General features: G+C 41.3%; 4 protein-coding genes across 6 annotated transcripts in view; 2 read left to right on the top strand and 2 right to left on the bottom strand.

Moving 5' to 3' along the window:
• Nucleotides 1-4299, top strand: part of LOC131882947 (uncharacterized) — an 8168-nt gene extending 3869 nt beyond the window's left edge. For both annotated transcript variants that reach the window (XM_059230242.1, XM_059230243.1), the window contains 4 exons: nt 998-1113; nt 1181-1363; nt 1435-1560; nt 2427-4299. In XM_059230242.1, coding sequence (XP_059086225.1) covers nt 998-1113; nt 1181-1363; nt 1435-1560; nt 2427-4197 — 2196 coding nt within the window. In that variant the 3' untranslated portion in view covers nt 4198-4299. The remainder of the gene's footprint in view (nt 1-997; nt 1114-1180; nt 1364-1434; nt 1561-2426) is intronic.
• Nucleotides 4300-12151: 7852 nt separating this feature from the next.
• LOC131883543 (cilia- and flagella-associated protein 36-like) lies at nt 12152-15671 on the top strand. 2 transcript variants are annotated; one of them, XM_059231032.1, is made up of 6 exons: nt 12152-12472; nt 14049-14334; nt 14410-14526; nt 14609-14790; nt 14858-15082; nt 15319-15671. In XM_059231032.1, exons 1-6 carry the CDS (start codon nt 12349-12351, stop codon nt 15639-15641), a joined length of 1257 nt encoding a protein of 418 aa, XP_059087015.1. In that variant the 5' UTR covers nt 12152-12348; the 3' UTR covers nt 15642-15671. The 2 variants fall into 2 exon arrangements, with proteins under 2 accessions (XP_059087015.1, XP_059087016.1); XM_059231033.1 differs by lacking the exon at nt 14858-15082 and having other exon boundaries at nt 12155-12472.
• Nucleotides 15672-15848: 177 nt separating this feature from the next.
• On the bottom strand, nt 15849-17608 carry LOC131883542 (endoplasmic reticulum membrane-associated RNA degradation protein-like). Its single transcript, XM_059231030.1, has one exon. It carries the CDS (start codon nt 17606-17608, stop codon nt 15872-15874), a length of 1737 nt encoding a protein of 578 aa, XP_059087013.1. The 3' UTR covers nt 15849-15871.
• A 6-nt stretch (nt 17609-17614) lies between these two features.
• On the bottom strand, nt 17615-18633 carry LOC131883544 (DNA excision repair protein ERCC-1-like). The gene has a single exon (XM_059231034.1). It carries the CDS (start codon nt 18377-18379, stop codon nt 17615-17617), a length of 765 nt encoding a protein of 254 aa, XP_059087017.1. The 5' UTR covers nt 18380-18633.
• Nucleotides 18634-19964: the final 1331 nt, after the last annotated feature.

The following is a 19964-nucleotide window of genomic DNA, read 5'->3' as shown; positions in this document are numbered from 1 at the left end:
CCGGAAAGCAAAGCCAGGCATTAAACCAACATTGTAGATGGGCAATGTAAGGCCTGCATTAGCTTGGTTTTCCATCTCTAGATGTGGATATGAGTTAGCGTGTCACTTAAAAGACTCTATGAGAAAGTTTGGAGTGAACAGTGGACCCGAGGTCCTCCTCAATGTACAGGGTGAACGGGATAAAGTGTTACAAGCAAAAGCATCCATTGCCGCTATGAAAGTTGCTCTAGATACACCAGATTCTGGATTTAGGCTCTTTGATAAACTCCCTTTCAGTGTAAAAAAGATTAGTCAAATTGGTCGCTCTTGACAAAAAATATACGCAGAAAACACCCACTGTCAGCCTCACCGCTGGCACGCTCTGTACTGTCCCTAGAAATGACTTGCTGACCTTTGCTTCCATACGTCGAAAGCTGTTGTTCAAAAAATGTTGCAATGGTTTCAATGCAAAGCCAATACCGTCGGCAATTGGGGCACCAATTTTGAAAGTCAATGGTTCAACCATATTGTCACTTTTGCCAAACCAAATTCTGTAACACCTTATAAAATCCACCCTGTATTGATAAGCTAGTTACTCCTAGATGGCTTAGCTGCTCTACAGCTCCTTAAGTATAAAGGTTGAATCATATCCTTTTTGTTAATCATTATAAGCAATTTTTTATTCTTCTTTCTAAAATAGTTGGTTGGTCGAACAAGCTCGTCGGACAAACCTTACCTAGCGTCACTTGTTTGTGAATTTTCTGTTTAAAACACTTGTATGATCACGAGTCCGAGCCCAAACAAAAAGTAGGTTTGATACTTTGATATATATTTGAAATTTATCTTTACTTCGGAGCTCGAAAACAAAAACCAATTCGGCACAAATATATGTGAAATATGTAAAGATCTGTGATGAATATTTTCATGACAATTGATTGTTTTGGTGAACCAAAGGCATGTGAAATGTTCCATTGTTTCGTGAATGCGTAACTCTTTTAAGATAAACGCTCTCTTATAGGTAGAGGACTCAAAACCTGATTCTCCTGATTGTATTATCACTCTCGATGACGATGACGAAGAAGAAGGCGAAATCCCAGATTACCGTGACTTTGATGAGGGAAATTTGGGACAAGAGTAAATAGAAAAACTACTCTACGAAATGGACCATATTTACATGCTTATACTGTTTTAAATTTTTCAGATGTCTTTTGTACAAAAATGAAAGCGTTACCTTATACGATTACCAGACGTTGAGCGAAGGGGAATACATAAATGATTCAATCATTAACTTTTATCTCACATACTTGTACGAGGAGAAACTCTCTCAGGCGGAAAAGAAGCAAATCCACATATTCTCATCTCATTTCTTTTCAAAGCTTAACCAGTGAGACAAAACTTTTTTTTTAAATATCTTTTGTGATTGAGATTAATCTTTAATATTTGTTCCTTATCTAGGCGTCTACGCAAAGAACCGAACTCTATTCTCTCCCAATCGGCTCGACGCCATGAGCAAGTAAAGAAATGGACGAAAAAAGTGGATCTCTTCACCAAACGTTTGGTGATCATTCCTGTTTGTGAAGAGTAAGTAAAACCTTGATCTTAAAGCTAATGTCTTTACTTTCTAGTCTTTTTTTTCTGAAAACTTAACTTGGTTACTTTGATCGGAAGTAAAGGAATTGGCCAAATATTACGGTATCATACAGGGGTGGCAAAAAGTTCGATTTCACAACCAGGGCAAATCCAACCATGAAGTCAAGGTGGGCATGAAGTCCAAAAATATTATTACAAATGCAATCAGACATCATCATTAGATTGGTGCATCCAATGATTGAACAAGGAAAGGTCAACCAAGGTAAAAACGGACGCCTGTTGTGAAGTCAGTGTAGGAGTACATCCCCATGGAAACAATCCGTGCCATTGTAGATGCTGTTTCCAAGCGCCTCCAGGAAATTGAACATGCAAAAGGTGGTCAAATCGAAAAAAAAACAAAAAGTTTCCTTCCCATTAAAATTTTCTACATTTGTTGTTGAAGAATATTTTTCTTATGATAACCCATTACAGAAATATTATGAATTATGTGTGCCCACGAACTTTGTGCCACCCTTGTATGCTAACATGACAAATGACATGGCGTACTGGCAAACCTGAAAACAGAAATTCATCTTCATTAACTGAAAATTGATGTTTGTGAAAACACTGAACCACATGGCATTTGGCCTTTAAGTGAGCGCACCGAATCAGAGTAATTTTTAAGTCTTGGTTTTTTTTTTAAGGTTTGAAGCACGTAAAGGTAACGGAACGGAAGATTATTTGTCCTTTAAATGAAAATATATGTAGCAAGTGGCAAGAAATTCACATCGCTAAGTAACGATTAATCTATAATCTTTTTGTGAATGCAAAATGATCACTCTTTATTAACATCATGTCATCTTTCTATTCTTCCCTAGGAACCATTGGTACCTAATCATTATTAGCAACCCAGGGTACATCAAGTTACCCAAGGAAGCGCAAATTATTCAAGGTAATCCGTATTTCCTCGTGCTCGATTCATTGGGTGGCAACCATGCCTCTGATATCTCCAAACTCCGATCATACTTGGGATTTGAGTATCTGGAGAAACACCAAAACCGTATCTCTTTTGGGCGAGAGAAAATGGTGGAGATCGAGCCAGATGTTCCACAACAAACGAATTCCTGTGATTGTGGCGTGTATCTCCTTCACTATGTGGAACTTTTGTTCAAAAATCCGGGTCAGTTTTATTGGGCCAAGATGAGGGACTTAAGATCTTGGTTCGCCGAGTCAGAGGTCCGACACAAACGAGAATTCCTTGCCAGCCTTATTCAAGAACTAGCTCTAAAGGCAAATCCGAATGTTGCCAAGTTTCCGAATTTGAAATTTGCTCGAAAACAGCGCTCTAGCAAGCAAGGGAAGAAATGCAATGTCAGCAAGTCAGAGGAGAGGACCACGGTCTCTCCACAACCAAGTCCTCCTCCTACGAGATTCTCGGCTCGATCCGCTAAAATGGGGAATCGGCCCGTATACGATGAACGCGATGATAAAGACGAGGCAGAGAGCGAGGATGCGAAGGACAATGCCGATGACAACACCGATGACGATGAAAATGCCGATACCGATGATGACCAGCCTCTCTCTAACTTCAAGAATGGTAGAGCAAGAAGCAACGAAAACTCTCCTCGTATCTACACAAGGTCACTTCTTGAAAATCTGGGTGCGACAAGCGACGAAGAAGAAAATGACACCAAAGAAGAAGGCTCCCCTAGAATTGTGACCGAATATATGCAAGAAAAAGCAGGACCATTGCCTGTTGTTATCGTTCCAGAAGAAACTAATCATGAGGCCGAAGACACAAAAGAGACAGCAGCACTCGATCCCGATCCCTTGGAAGTTGTGACTGCTGAAACCAATGGCGAAGAAAACTCATTCAGTCCCTCGCACGCCAATGAACTTTTCCTGTCGGAGGGAGAATTAGAAGAGGATGGACAAGATTCGGAGAACGCAGACAAAATTACAACTGATGAAAAAGATGCCATAGCTATAACCCTAGGAAGTTCATCGATTGAGTCAGAATCCGATTCAGAAAGCTTGTCACGGTCCAAAAAGTCGTCGAAAAAGAGCAAAAAGCGCAGCCGCTCTCAACGACCTGGGCGGAAGAAAAAGCGCAAATCTGAGAAGCGGAAGAAGCTCCGACGTAGAGAGTCTTGCTCAGATGAATCCGAGGATCGTTTCCGAAAACGAAATGACCGTAGGAAATCGCGTGATAAGTCGAAAAGATCGCCCTCGACCTCCGAAGAGAGTGCTCGGAGATCGTCCCGACGAGCTAAGGATACACGTTGGAATTCATTCAGAACCGCTCAAGGCTCTAATTATGACTCACTCAAAGTGATGGTTGAGCAGAGTGATTTACCCCGAGTGGTCACTTTAACAGAAGATCGCCCCGCGACTCATCGAAACGGAAGTGACCCCTTCAACACATTTGACCAGACAAACTTATTGCTTCAAGCTAACAATGACAGCGACTCCTCTTTACTTCCCTCCTCGCTTTCGACTAAGAAACGCAAAATGTCCCATGATATCGAGGAAACCTTTTATGCCAACCCGCCTCTCAGTCGACCGGTTCAAGTTGAAACCGAAGACGAGGTGGAAGAGGTAGCCCAAATTAGGCCTCGGAAGTTTCGCTTGCAAAGACGAAATCTTTAGTGCTTATTACATTCTCATAGATCTGACAATAAACCAGTGGCGTCCAATTCGTTGAGAGGGTCTCCAGAACTTTGCGAATGAAATAACCCGTTTTTATTTCAATTGTGCGTTTCCTTATTTCCGTCGCTTGCGTCCGTGTCGGTTCCCTCGCTTATCCGTGGTCCGAATAAGTGTCTTGTCCTTCATGACGGTGGCCTTCTGAGCTTGATAATCTTGATAGAGTCGGATGTGTTTTTGGGCTTGCGCTTCACTGAGTCGATCCTGTCCGAGAGTGACCACCACATTGGCCTTGAGATCAGCTAGAGCACCCATCAAAAGGCCCACTTCCCGGTGATGCGGGCCTGGCAGATGATGGTGAGGGAAAGACAGTTGTTCCTGGCACGGCTGAGAGCGGTCCCACGTGACATTGAGTGGCGAGCGACACGACGACGACGACGAGGACGACGAGGACGGCAATTTCGCAGCGTCCAGTTTGCGAACTTTAAAATCCACGTAGCGTGAACGACCACGCCAGACCCCGGATCGAGGCTGAACTTGGGGTAGAGGATGAAAGATGTGGTTGGGAGGAGCGGCTGTCGAGGGGGGAGGGACGGTGGCGTCGGAAGGGACGGCTAGATCCCTTTTAGCCGGAGAGGGTGGGGCCATGACCAACTTGGTTTGATTCTGTTGAGGGGCAAGACCGGGGAACACGCTGGATGGATTCCCGCGCCTCTTCTCGGCCAACTGGAGGATCCACGCAGAACGACAGTTGACAACAGTTGTTGGTTGAGCCATGTTATTCGGCCTAGCGAGCTATGAGCGCTAGTCTGATCAAAACAATGAGAGTGTTCCTAATAACAGTTTAAACTACTCCGTCATATTACTTTATTGCGGATTTGAAGTCGAAATTGGAGAGTGGATTGGCGATGATTTTCGTGTCAGTTGCAATAACTTGAGCATAAGATTGAGGCATTGAGTGAACTGCGATGATAGCATAGCTTAAATTTCGGAAAGGGGTCCCAGGCGTTTGTATGTTGTGTTGCGCCTGAATCCCAAATGGCAGCACTGACAGAAAACGCGAAAAAGCGTCAGAGGTCCGACCTTTCAACGCTTCAGGAGTACGCTCAATTTAGACGTATTGCTTACAATACGATACAAGCATTCCAATAGTCCTTTTCATTCTCCTCTGCCTTCTCTCTTTGCGGACAAACCAACGTAATACGCTCTATGATGCCTAATTTGAACAAGGTTTTTGTGTTGAACAACTTATTGTTGATACACTGCAACCCCATAAACACACCACTAACTCTTCTGAGAGACCCTTAAAATCCTAAAAGAATAAAGAGTAAAAGCTATCTATATATTGCATTCTTGTAGCATACCAGTGCCTTTTGTGGTCATCTTCTTCCATTAAATTGCCCAAAAAAGCGAGACTTGAGTCTAAAGAAAGTGATGTTTTTAAAGTTATTTATGAATAGAGTCAGACCAAAATTGTTTTTTCATAAAACATATTTTTCGCATATTTTGGGATTTTGGGGCTCAAAAAAAATTTATTGTCCATTTTCATTTTTTGACCTCTTTTTTCTTTTCTTCCGGTCATGATATGTATCAAGGAGAAAGATGACATCTGAGAACAAGGACTTTATTCACAAATCTAATATTTAAGAGAGCAAAAGTACTAGAGTGCTAGCAATAGCACTAGACTCTCAAAAAGAATCAATTGTATGCTGCTCCATAATATCAAAATCACTTAAAAAGTGTCCTAATGTCAAGTAGTGTAAAAAAGAAGATTTAATTTCTTGTCAATAAAATAAAGAAGCTCAATAGATCAACCAGTATATGCAATTGTTTTCCTAGAATTTGGCAACAGAAAATGGCAATAAACAGGACTAACAATGACCTTTTTGCCATGGCAGCAATGTTTTTGCAATTCATTCCCTTTTTTTCGTTCATTCCCAACTTTTTTTTCATTTTGTCTCCACTTTTTCTCGCTTACTGTTTTTTTGTTTCACTTTTTTTCGCAGTTTCCAACTTTTTCTTTTTTTTCCAATTAACGAAAAACTTCAGCCAAAATGGCAATTGTTTTTTTTTCAAGGTCTACTTATCAGGAGCCAGCATAGACATGGCAAGAATCTGCTTCTTAGGGATAGCAGGTTCAATTAACAGTACTTGAAGATATTATACTGTAATATTCCTTTTCATATATGTGTTGCTTGATATGGGAGGACGCTAAGCCTCCACAGTCACTACAATTGGCCCTAAAACCCTCGGTGGGACAAAGCTCATGAATGATTTTGAAAACGTACAGCATCAATTACTTTTGTACCCCCTTTGAGGTATATATGAAAAGCACTTGATACTGTACGTTTTCGTAAGTATTCATAAGCTTTGCATGTACAAATATTGCAAGGTGTTTTTGCAGACTTCTTTACAACTGCACACAGTGGTAAAATACCTTTTAAAGTTTTGACGGAAATTCCCAAACACATCTTGGCATTTTTCTACCTCAGAAAATGATGGGGAGCAACTTTGATTATATTGCCTTATGGAATTCTAGCCCATATTAAAAACTTGCACTCCTACAAACATTATAAGAACTAAAATTTTCAAAAACATATTCAATGTATAATTACTCATGCATCTTATTTGGCTTTAAATTCAGATATCTAATCCAACAACAACTATGAGCTATTAGATCGGATTAACAGATTGTAATGAATTAACAGAATTTAAACAAAGATTCAAGTCTCAGATTTATATCATGCACAAGACTTTCTAAAAACGTAACTGATAACCATTAATAAACGCCAATGTTAGATTACTTGACTTTCAGGATTTGAAATGTTTCCTAGAAGACTTGATATGTTCATTGTGTCATAATGCTGAAACAATGATTTGTCCACTATCATCATCTTGATAAAGCATTGCACCTTGAGAGTGTATAGTCCTTTTCATAGTCTCATTATAGTCTCCTCTAGCTTTCCATCCTTTCGTTGCGGACAAACAAACGGCGAAGTACAAGAATACGCTCTAAGATGCCTGACTTTAACAAGGTATTTTTTGCTGAACAATAAATTGCTGATCTATTCTAACATCACAAATACACCACCAACCCTTCTCAGAGACCTTTCCATTCCCATAAGGGTTTAATTGCAAACACTTTTGACATCCAAAGAGGGATAAACAGAGAGGTATATATTGTATACTTGCAGCATACCAGCGACTTCTCACCATCATCTTTTTCGAACGAATTGTGTTAAAGCTGCTAATAGTTAGTTTATAAAAAGTGATCTTGTTTCTACGTTTGTTTGTCCGCACCTAGACAAAGTAGAGGGCACATCCTCCGCTCAATGAAAAGGACTATTGGACATTCCCCTCTTTTTGCCTTGACATGCTTGAAGGAACTGCAATATTTCCCTTAGATGTCTACTTTTGCCATCTACCTCTTTTTGTTTGAGGCACCTACTTGCTAAAACTATCGTTCTCCAATCCTGCTGAATTATTAGATTATGTTATTCTACATCTACACATAGGATATTTATTCTAACTAAATCTTTTTAGTGATTGCATTGATATTTTTTGTGGCCTGAGTTACAGCAAGGAGTTCTCTAGACATGGAAGTGGACAGTGGCCAGAGGACACAACGAAAGGGCAATGTGCATTAGCCACTCAGTAGGTCAAAAAACGCGTAAGTTTTGTAAAAACCTTGGTATTCAGCTCAATAAGAGCCCTTATTTGCAACGTCACACGGTCCAATGAAAACGGGATGAGGCACGGTAGATTGCTAAATAAATTGCTCTTGTCTTTCCTTGAATGCAATTTCTTTTCTGGGCAACATGTGACCCAGGACACTTATTATGCATAAAATTTTAAGGAATTAGCCAAACCAAAACAAATACATTGTAATTCAATAAAAGGCCATTGGCCCAATTGGCCGTTTTTTGGTAAAGGCGGAAGGACAAAGCACCCTGTGAAGTGCAGAACCTAAAACATATTTCATGCAGCGTAAGGTGGCTACAACATTTATAACTGTTATTTGCATCACCTTGTCTGGTGATATGTTGTTATCAAACTGGGTGTATAATGTATAAAATACCCAGAAATGAAAAATAGTCAATGTATTACACTATTCTATTGTTTAATTCCTCCCTTTTTACCACCATTCTATTTATGGTGACTACTTGAACCAAAATCTAGCTGCTTTTGGCAGGTAGACAAGCTTTCAGCCATTAAAGATATCATTTATGAAGTGTCTTGATATATAGTTTGAACGGGCTTAACAACTAAGAGTCCTTTTGAACAATGAGATAAAAGTGTCCGATGAGAAGTTTTTGTTGCAAAGCTCTTGCACCATATTGATTCTGAAGGATGGTAAACTTGAAGAATTAACACAAAGTTGTGTTGACAGAAATATACATGATACATTTAAAAAGCGGTAACTCAATGGGCTTTTTCAAATGCATTTCATAATCAAAAGACCAAACAGCACAAAGTTCACACCCATCATTCATATGAATTCAATTTGTATCAAGGGTAAACTGATCATTTTTTGGTTTTCTTTATTTCTTCTACTTTTTTGAAGAACATTATGATTCATGTGGTTAAAGGCCAGGTCACCACGCAGGCCAACAACTTTACAGTTTAGCCTCAAAATATGGAATGTGGTCCCAAGGCCTAATTACAAACACTTCACTTTAGTTAATAGAAAAAAGGAGTATGGGTCCACTATTTGGGGTCTCAAGTTGGAAACAGGTTGCTGATGGCTGTCTGGGGATGGAGTTGAAATTCCCACTGGCTTTTTACAACATTTTTAGAAACCTTTAATGCTTTCTCCATGTGTCATGAATGCCGTTGACAATGTGGGGCTAATGGCCTAAAATGACTGAAATGATTCATCTTGGTCAGTGATCTGAGAGCAAACAAAACTTGGCTTGTCAGTCATATCAGTATCACGTAGAAGAGCAAGGGACAGCACTTTTGAAGGAAATGCACAATTGATATTCTATTACACAGATTCACAACTGCAAGCTGAGAGACACTCGCTCACAAATACTTGCTGTGTGCCCAATCATATGTCAATAATCTCAACTTGTTCAGGCTGGTCAGCCTCTTTCTTAGTTTTAATGAATCCATATCAGGCTCCCTAGGGTTGCTTGCATTCACAAGTCCTGATGACAGGCCTTTGGTCTTTGAATGGCCAAGTCCTGGGAAATAAGGGTGGGCAGTCTCTGGGCTGCATAAAGGAAGGCTACTTGGGTCATTGTTGGGGACACTTTGTCACCAATGAAGGGTCATTCATGCCTTTCTCTTCAGTTTTGAGTCCTATCTGGATCTTGAGATATGATGTTTTCAAACGCAGAACAGACAATCAGAGGATATTGGATTTGATATCTTCAATGGCTCTAATCCAGTGTGAGGGGACGGGTCAGGTTAGCCAACTTCTTGAAATGGTTTGGTAAAATGGTAATGAGGTCAACCGAGGGCGTGTCATTGAGTAGTAGTCACACACAATGATTTATAAACGGATTTCACTTCAGATTTTGTAGGACCAGAGCAATAAACGTTATTCTCAGATTAGTTGGCAAAGCTACGTTTTTACATTTGTGACAAAATTTTAAAAGGTTTAGATAGAGACTTTAACGGTCATTAATATCGTGTTAGGTTGGTTTAGGTTAAGTAAGGTTTGGTTAGGTTTGATTAAGTTACGTTAAGTTTAAAAAAGTAGTTCCACCAACTAATCAGTGGAGAATAACTTTTACCGGACCAGAGCACGGTCGTTTCAAATTTAGCCCTTTCCATGTCTCGCAGCTCTTGATTTTTAGGGTGACTACGTGTCCAGGGTAGAGCCGTCCTTGGTTACAGAAATGCTTGCCTGCACGTAGGCGAAGAAAAAACCTCCGCCCAATGAAAAAGATAATATGACCCAGTATCAGCCTTAGTTGAATACGTATTTTTGTTAGGTGGTTACATGACTATGGTTTGGGAAAATAGTCTCATCAATTGAAATTACTTTTTTAATTTTCTGGCCCATTTCAAGGCAACAAAGAATATTGCTGGTTTGGGCTGGAAAAACATATTTTGGTCCTTTTCTGCCAAAAAACCAACGTAATAAGCAAAACATCAACATTTTAAGATATAAAAAGGTTTGAAGCCAAGATTATTACTCCGTTAAGGTTTCAAGACAAGATGTTGTAAGAGGTTTAAGAGGCTTGCTTGCTTTGTTTGCATTCTTTACAGAGTTCACAAGCTGGCATATGGTGAGGATAGAAGACATGCCATTGTTATCTTGACATGAATCCATGACGATCTGATCTTTTGTCTTGTGCTGTAGTTTGAATTGCAATTTTAGAGCTTCCAGCTTTGTTTTAGTATTTTGACCTTGCTCAATGCCCATTGACTTACTGAACTGGCGAGTGCATTTTCAAACTGGTTAACGTCCAAGCCAAGACCTTAATTTGCGCATCAAAACCTGTGTTCACAAAACTTCGCTTTCAATGGAATATTCAGTGTTTTCAAAAGCTGCCAAACAGAAATGAGCTGGAAGAGTGCGAAAGCTATATTTAGGTCAAGCAAGAAAAAGAAGAAGAATTTTTTACTACTTTTTTGTGGTCGGGCAGATGAGTTTAGATTTATATAAAAAAAATTAATATTTTAATATATTATATACTGATTTGTACTGAAGTGTTTCATTAATCAAGTGCGCTTCTATTTCCGTTAAATGGGTTTGTGAAAATTGTTGGCTTTGATATGCTGTTAGGCAATTGTTTTTGTCTGAGTTAGAATTTCATAAAGCAAAGTAATCAGAGTTTTTCCTTCTGATTTTGCAAGCTACAAGAATGTCAAACCAAATTCTGTGTCTGTAAAATAGCTTAGAGCCAAAAGTGCTGGACTTCTAAGCCTTAACAGAGCTCCATAGGCTTGGTCAGGCCTGGAATAAGCCGTCCCTGCTCTAGTAGATGTGAAGAAACAAGATTCTGAATGCCTGGCACACAGTTTTAATAAGTACTGAGATGATTAAATTAATATTTTGGGTTCTTGTTCATATTGCATGCCAAAAATCACCACAAAAAGTCATGACGTAATACAATAGTTAAGTAATATTTCAAAAGAAAATTTCTTCGTTAGAAGTAGATGAAAACTAATATCAACCTATGTTTAAGAGTGATGCATCAAAAACGCATTAAATCTTGTTGTTATACGTACAATTTTCAATGAGCTAACAAATGCATCTTTTTGAGTAACCATAACCATACAACACCCTTTAAGAGTGAGGCACTCATTATGTTTTGCAGCCAAATTATACGACACCAAAGCGTGATTAGGAAAAACCTTTTATTTTTCTTTTGTTTCTACGTATATGGAAACAACATGAAAGAAATGTACTCTTTTTCACCCTTTGTTTGCCCGTGTTAGGGCATCTTGTGGTAAAATTTGAAGAACACGAAAGCTTGAAAACTTTTGTTGCTTTAGAAATTGCCGCAGCCTTGACTTCAATATTAGGTAGTGGTTGCCTCTCACAAAAGCCCCTTTAGGTTCCAAAGTGTGAACGACAAATTAGATTAAATACATCCAAGCCAGAGGGTATTCATGTATTACTCCGCCTTTCATTTTATATGGCAGAGCCAATGAAACATCCCAACCAACCTTACATGCGCGACCACAACCGCTCATCAAGTCTTGAGAATTAATTCCACTGACGATAAAAAAAAACGCACCCGCTTTTTCATTTATCCCTTGTTCCTGTCTGACTTTCATTTGGATTGAGCTGAATGGTTCCCAGTTTGCTCGTCGAGCCAGGTATTGTTTCATGTTAACAATATGAAAGAGCGCTCACTTTTTAGAAAGGAGTTTCACCTTTCATCGAGTAATATTCGTCCACCTTGGGATCTTTGGAACCAAGGGGCCTTTCAAGCCTCAATTGCAACTGCCACGTGCCACACACACCTTTGATCCAAATCGCCGAGAAGCTCATACTTACGAACATACAGTACAGTAGGACCACTCGGAGAGAAACCAACCCGCCGGGCAAACCTGCTGAAATATTTAAGTGGAATTTGTTCGCCTCCTCATCCCTCTTTAGAACCTTTGGTATCTCGTCAGTCATTGAGAGAGAGTTCTCGAAGCGACCAGCTCTTGCCGAGAATCAACGCCATTTTCGTACATTTCCGAAACATGAGTCGACGGACCTCGAAATCAGAGGACGAGGATGCTTGGGTGTTCGACTCCTTGGTTGGATTTCTCAGAGGACCCGTTTGGAATGTGCCCATCCTGACCTTCATTGAGCACAAGTCACTCAGTAAGTATGAATCCATTTCCGAGCCATATTAATTTGTCTCAATGTTAGGATGCTTCATTTGGTTGGGATTGGATTTCAAACATTGTTTCCATTATTCTGAAAGCACAAATCCAAAAGAAGTTAGTTATATCTCTCTTATACGACACAAACATCCTTGTCCTAAGAGTGGTCATTTATAATTAAGGGTGTGGTCTTTATTTACTAATCCCTTCCTCAGGATAACCATTATAGGAGACGTTGAGCTGGTTTTTTTAATAAACCAAGTAAAGTTGGCTGTGCTCGCGAAATACGATGAAACAAATTCAAGATACGTGTAGATATTTTTAGGCGATGAGAAGGTAATCTTAAACAACAACAACAACTTCTGATATCCGGTCAGAGATCTGAAGTTTAAAGAGAAATTTTAAACAGGGGCTGTTGACTTCCTCTTTTCCTTTTAACGGCTTACAAGCCGCACATACACTGCTAAGTTTAAGTTTTTACGTGTTCCTTTATTTTCCATCTCGTGCTACTAAGCAGACAATATGCAAAGTTGTTTAAATACTAGCCGGCTTTTATCAGCCATGACATATATCTGCAACGCCGAGTGGTTGTGGGGGCTCGATTAAATGTGTTTAGGGGCGGGGCAACACTCTCTACTCGAAGGGCCATAGTTCAAATCCTGCCCGCGAACTCCTTTTCATTTTGGAGAAAGGCAACTTGCATTCCTTTCTTATGTTAAAACAATGAGGATTTTTCACTGCTATTGGACGACTCAGACGAAATTGCACAATACAATACAATCGAAATATTGGTGAAGCCAAATCACATTTTTTCTCAATCATACAGTATGAGCAAAATGTTACCAGTAGGATCAAGGAGTCTTCAAAAGAGACGGGCTGCCATTTTGGCCATTTTGGATTTCGAAGAGAGGAACAAAGGATTGCGATTACTAAGTTTTTACTGTTTGAAGAAGAGTGTTTTGAGAACATCTTGGCGAATTTTCGTGCAAATTGGTTCGTTTTCTATAAAGCGATAGCATTCACTTGGAGAACTTCCCTTGTCTCTATAAGTCCATTCGAAGGTCTTACTTGATGAATTTCTAGTTATTATTAAGATAAGGAGCTCTTTTGACTGCAGTTCAACATTTTTTTATGTATCTACCAAAGACTCATTTCAGTAACGCTTTAAGAAAATAAATGGTTGAGATGTAGTGAACGAAAAGTCAAGAGCAACTTGTGACGTCATCTTTAAGGGTCAGGTAAAACAATATTCTAAAGTTGGTCGGAGAATGCTTCGTTGGTTTCATGAACAGTACTAAATTTTGAATACTTCGGATTTTTCAACCTACGGTTAAGTAATGGCATTTCTTCATATTTCAATGTCTTTGAATATTGCCGTCAAAGTCATATCACAAAAATCAAATGAAAATGGAATGAAAGTCAATTACAATATTAACACTTCACAAGATGTGGTGTGTGTTTCATAATGACAAAATATTTGATTCATTGAAACTCTTACTCTTGTCATGGTATGTTTATGCGTAGGAGTAGCCAAATTGTGCTCAGACATAATATTGTTGTGGCCTTCGTTGTAGTTTTTGAGCCGGATACCGATGAAAACGAGGAGGAATATAAAAAGATCCACGATGAGTTTAAGAACTTGGTGGATTTCATGCTTGGTTCATACATGGAGGACATTGGCATATCCTCTGAACAATTCGAAAAGGCCTGTGGCGTGGCCTCGACCAAAATCAAGACCCAATTTCATCACACGCTTTTTGAGCAGGTTTGGGCGGCAGATGATTTTGAAATCTTCAAGAGCATGATGATTCAGAAGAATATTGAGCTTCAACTTCAGGCCCTGGAGCTTTTGAAGCAAAGGTGAATTAAAAGGCGTAGGGATTCCTCTCTCTCACTCTGCCTGCTACTGATGAATTTCGTTCTCCAATTCTAAAGGTATGGCGTTCTTCCATCATCCCTGAGACCAGGACAAGAGCCAGAGCCAGAACAATCCGATGACGATCAGGACAATGTCGAAGACGGAGAACGGAAAATCATGGCAGAAGTGGCAAAGTATGAGATTTGAACGAACATAGTCTTCCTCGCATCATCTCAGGAAAGCTTTTATAAAAAAATGGGTCACTTTTTCTTGAAGGAAATCGATGGCCGATCATGAGGCTAATCAGGACACCATGGACGAGGATACGCGGGCAATGGAAGAGGCTGTGGCTAACTCCGGCGACGAAATCAAACGTCTGGAAGCGCATCGTACCAATCAACATCAATTGTTGGCCGAGCACTTCAAAACCAAAATCGACATCAGTGATCCATCCTTGGGTGAGTCATCTTGATTAAACACAACCTGAAGGTCACGGGCTCTACGCCCCAGTTAGATTCATTTTAGCCCGCCCCTCTGAAGATGCCTCGCTTAAGCTAAGACGACAGAGCGAGACTCGGGTCCCGAAACAAACCAAGTTGGTTCACAAGACCAAAGACGACGGAGACACCCCGATCGCAACCGCGTCCAATCCCTCCGTAGATACAACTAGAAGTTCTAAGCTTAACAGGCTTAAGAAAGCTAATACAATCTCGCACCCAATAAGCTCATCCAGTCTAATGAAGGAAGAAGGTGAATGAAGTACTGGAACGCAAGTTCTCAACTAAACTCGGCGTGGTCGTCGTGCGTGGTCCCGTAGTTGTCTTAGTTTCGAACTCTACGCCTCTGTCTTTCGTTCCTTTGTGTTGTACAGATGTTCTCTTGATCCCCGTTTTTAAACTTTCTCTCTGCCCATTTCGCATGACCCTATGAATTTGAACCCAAAAGTGACAATAGTCTTGATCACGCCCCTTTGACCCTTTTTGTAGTTATGGGTGCGGACTACACGTCGTCCTTGCCGGAAGAACAAGCCCCCGATGCTCCCATTGACGAAGAGGAGCTGCAGAAGAGGACCGAATTCCTCCGAGCCCAAAGGGATAAGCTTCTGGCCATGAAGAAGGAGGAACGCGAGCGACAATTGGCAGAAGCGGAAAAAGACCAATTGAAATCCAGACCCAAATCCGCTCGAGCTGCTCGCTCAGCCTTTGGGCGGGGTAGACCAAGTACGGGAGCTGGACTCGATCCCGAGGTTCTCCGGATTCGCCGGGCTTTGGCCGAAAAGTTGAAGCACGAGGTGATTGGCGACAATTAGACGATGATTCCAACCTAACTGATCGACAAATCAGAGAAATATGGAAGACAAATTATCTTTAACTAATTTAAAGCTCGACCCGTCCCGATTGCACGAGTGTATGTCATTGTTGAGTTTTACGTACAGTATGCACTTGAATTCTGAATTGAGCGTCTTGAAATACTCTTACACCCACACTAATAACACAAATAAATACGAATGGACCAATAACAATTGGAGGTATCACAGATTTATTGGGAATGAGGCAAATCCGTTAATAAGTTGAACCAGGCCGTCAAAGCGTATTTCAGTTCATCGTATTTGCTCTTATCGACAAGGGCTACTGTCTTTTCGGTGATGATACATGTCTGCTTCAAGGTTTTTTGAATTTGGCCCAGAGCCATGGGATCCAAGGATTGCAAGTCCTTCAAAACGAAGGTTAGAGAAATGATACTTTTCAAAACAGTTTCAGACACCACTTGGAACATGGAGAATAACTTTCGTGATGAAGACAAGTGACGCAAACTCGACTCTTGGGAGTGTAGTTTTCTTGTTCTTTGATGTACGTCCTTGGCGAGAACCACAGTGAAATCCTTTAAAGCCCGAGTCCAACGATTGACAATAGATATCACTGAACATTCAGGCGGGGGGCGGTCCAATAGGTTGAAAGGGATGCCCTGGCATCTAGTCAAGATAGTGTCTCTCCACGAAGAAAGATCGGGCAAGGGATCGACCTCCAAATCGAGAACTTGAGCAAAGTCCTTGGACGCCGTTCCCATTGAGGACTGCAAATCACAGATTGTCGGCACCAAGGTTTCGATTGATCTTATAACGATGAAAATTGGATGGAATTGAGGACGATATTGACATTCTACAACCTTATCCGTTTCGCTCTCTGCGATTCGTATCTTGACGAATGTTACGGTTTTGGCCCACTTTTCAAAGTTCTCGGATTGACTTAAATCAAGCTCGCCGTGGCCTAAACGATCGCGAATTCTGGGGCCTTTAGGTAAAATCAGCAGATCCATGAGCAAATTCAGGACGTCAACACCCAGGAAGGATAATAATTTGTTTTCCGTTCCACTATCATCGATTGTGGAAGAAAACATTTCCTTAAACGTGATGTAGACCCTGGAATTTTCAGCCGTGAGTGTTCTTTGGTGGCACTTATTAACGGCACAGAAAATACGGCGTAATTGAAATTCCATTTTGATCAACAATTCAGCGGTTATCAAGAGATGGTGGTGGCTCCGGATTGCGTTCCTCAAATCTGGACATTCGTCACTTGATTCATCCGGGGTTTCTTGCGGAAATTCAATATCGGGGGCTAAAACTATGAATGGTCTTGGAACAATGGCTCCGCCGTCACTGATCCGAATTTGAATGCTCGCGCACAGGAAATAAATATTGGTAACGAAAACACTTGGCAGATCACTGTCTTGGGCAAATCCATGCCAGATGATGTTCCTTAGATTGACCGAATGAGGCGATCCAAAGAAAAGATCAAGTACTATGGCATTACTTCTGCCAATGACAGTGATAAGACGTCGGGAGCTCACCAGATCCCTTAGAAGCGGCGGGATGGCGACATCAGGGGCCCGACTGAATAAGATGTTCCCTAAGGAGCGTTCCAAGATGGGACACATCAGCATGAGCGTGGCATGACAGCGGTATCTACCTTGCCTAAAGTCCTGAACGATCTCATTAAAGAGCTGTGGATGCGAAAGCCATGGGAGATTTCGAGAAGGTCCATCCGTGGCCATCACTTTTTCGTGCACAGAATGCATAATGACGCGCAAGTCTCGCGCCAGGTGCGAGTAGAATGTGTCAGGATCTTGATTTACACGCCGGGGCCATGTAAGGTCGGGCGTGATGAGATCGCTATAACTTGAGAACTCCAGTGGGAGTGATCCCGCAGAATTCGTCCCACGGAAGATGTCCCACAAGGATTTTACCGTGGGTGACAAAAATGAAGGTTTCGAGGCCATGTTCCATTAATTCTCGGCCGTGATTTGAGGCGGGTCAATGGGCAGGGTTGTGGTGGGTAGTCGACGGAATGACTCATTTAGAACCTTATGGAGTCTTTGGGCTTTCTGGGGACCGAATCCGGGACATAGACTGAGATCCTCGATCGACGCTCGCGTCATATTCTCGAGTGTGCCGAAAGCGTTTAAGAGCGTGGCCGCATCACTCTTATTCACGGATTTGACTGATGTCAGCGCCTCGACGATCTTAGAGTAGGTATCCGGGTTATTCTTCTCCATGATCAAGTCCGGGGGTTTATTTTCGAACTGTTTGTAGGTCTCCAAGATCTGTCCGGCTTCCTCGGCGCTCCAGGCCAACATCAGGGTGAGCTCAGCCAAGATGCTGATGCGCATGAGCTGCTTGAGCACATTGTGCGGCTCTTTCACGTCCACCTGAACCAGCAGCACCCGCAGAGCCCAGCCCGCGCCCAAGGCCTTGAGCCGGTCGTGAATGTAGTTGGGATTGAGGGTGTGGTAGCGCACGCTCAGGAACATGGCGCAAGCGCGCGTCCCGAGGACAAAGTCCGGCGACACTTGATCGCTGAACTCCCACGGCACGCCTCGCAGGCTCTTTAGGATGGGATTGCCGCGTTGGCGGGCATTCACCAGGATGGCGCCCGCATACTTGGCTGTCGTGGCTTCATCGGGGAGCGAACCGCCACTCTGGGTGGATCCAGCCGGGCGGGGGGATAGGGTGCGGGGAGCAGCCACGGGATTAAGTACGGAGTCGGCCATGGTCTGAGATCAGGGACAACTGTCTGTCTGTCGGTCTGTCTGTCTGTCAGGCGGTGGTATTGGAACAGTTGAGCAGGGTTTTGCTCACTCAGACAGTGCAGGAGGAGGAGAACCAGTTTCGTTGATATAATGACTTAATACTTGAAATGTCGAGATTGGACTTGCGAGCAAGCAATTACAAATATTTTAAATGGAATTTATGCCCTGGGGTCTCTGTATTTATTCTAAATCATGATAATTGTGATTCAGCGCCCTTACGTCACAAAATGCAAGCAAAAGTAAACAAGGTCTGTCATTGGTTGAAAGTGCGGGTGAGCAAAAGTCGAAGGACCAATCGGAGCAATCCCCTGTCAAAGTAAAAGGGCGGAAAATTCAATCTGATCGAAAATCGTCATTTTCAAGGTCAGAGTTTCACATGTTCCAGTCAATAATTTTGTCCAAAAGTGTTACTACAACACGACATTTTTATAGCCGTTTCAGAATCAATCACACTTAGAATCCTTTTTGCATCATACTGTGGGCTAGAAGGAAAAAACCTTCAGACCAGTACATAAATCTCAATCTAATGTCGGCAAATCCCTTGTGTACTGTAAACTTAATGATGGCCCGAATGCAAAAAAACTCCAAATTGCCCCTATGCTAGATTTTACAAGAGATGGTCGCTTTTTTCATTGAATGATCATTTATCAAACACAAATTAGTGGCTAAGATTAATGCAAAAGAGAATGTTTTACCTAACATGACTTCACTAAAGAATTGGCCAAAAGCAAAGTTAGTCACCCTTGGAAAATGATGATTTTTCGAAGCTGTCGACCTCCTACTCTAACGATTGAAATCTTGCCGTTCGATAAACATTATTCTCCACCTATTAGTTGGCGGTGCTCAATTTTAAATTTGTGGCCAAATGTTAAAAAAGTTTAGAGAAAGACTCTCCGGGTTATTAATATCGTGTTAGGTTAAGTTAGGTAAGGTTAGGTTTGATTATGTTAAGCTCTAGGTTAGGTTAAGTTTTAAAAAGTACCACCGCCAACTAATCGGTGGAGAATCATGTTTACGCGTCATCAATTTCCAACGCTACTGCCATCTACCGTTCAAAGGGCCGATTTCTTGAAAAGTGACTTGTTTAAAATTTCAAATTTGGCATCTTTCTAACGAATTTGGAATTCAATTTTGTTCAGTGTGATCAATGTTGAGATAAACATATTCTTTCATTCGTTAAAGCATTAGACATTTGCCATCAATGGATTTGAAATTTTGATGCATTTCCTTTTGAGTTTATACACTGATTCCAACACAAGGGTCCTCAGGGTGGGGCTAGCCAGGAGGAAAAAGGGAGAGTAGATTTTCTTTTTTGGCTTTTTATTTAATCTACCAGTGTCTGTAACTCTGATATTGACTCTTAGATGGCTGCACTAGGGCTCTCTAGAAGAAAGAGTACAAGCATGAAAAGCAACCCCTGGCAGATGCAGCCTCCAAGAAGCCAAATTTTACAAGAAAGGAAACAACTTTTTTTGAAAGGAGAGGCAATGTTATGTTGATTCTTGCTCTGGTGGCTTTTTTCTTGCTTTTTTGTTTGAATTTGGAC

This window comes from Tigriopus californicus, chromosome 7 (genome assembly GCF_007210705.1).
Source record: "Tigriopus californicus strain San Diego chromosome 7, Tcal_SD_v2.1, whole genome shotgun sequence".
Lineage (NCBI taxonomy): Eukaryota > Metazoa > Arthropoda > Copepoda > Harpacticoida > Harpacticidae > Tigriopus > Tigriopus californicus.
The sequence above is the reverse complement of the archived record's forward strand: the minus strand, read 5'-3'. Positions and strand labels throughout refer to the sequence as shown.

Excerpts from the sequence above, each read along its gene's own strand:
- LOC131883543 (XM_059231032.1), top strand. The coding sequence starts at position 12,349 with ATGAGTCGACGGACCTCGAAATCAGAGGACGAGGATGCTTGGGTGTTC. Across the intron at positions 12,473-14,048 it reads CATTGAGCACAAGTCACTCA|TTTTTGAGCCGGATACCGAT; the intron begins GTAAGTATGAAT and ends CCTTCGTTGTAG. Across the intron at positions 15,083-15,318 it reads CAGTCTAATGAAGGAAGAAG|TTATGGGTGCGGACTACACG; the intron begins GTGAATGAAGTA and ends CCCTTTTTGTAG.
- LOC131883544 (XM_059231034.1), bottom strand. The coding sequence starts at position 18,379 with ATGGCCGACTCCGTACTTAATCCCGTGGCTGCTCCCCGCACCCTATCC.
- LOC131883542 (XM_059231030.1), bottom strand. The coding sequence starts at position 17,608 with ATGGCCTCGAAACCTTCATTTTTGTCACCCACGGTAAAATCCTTGTGG.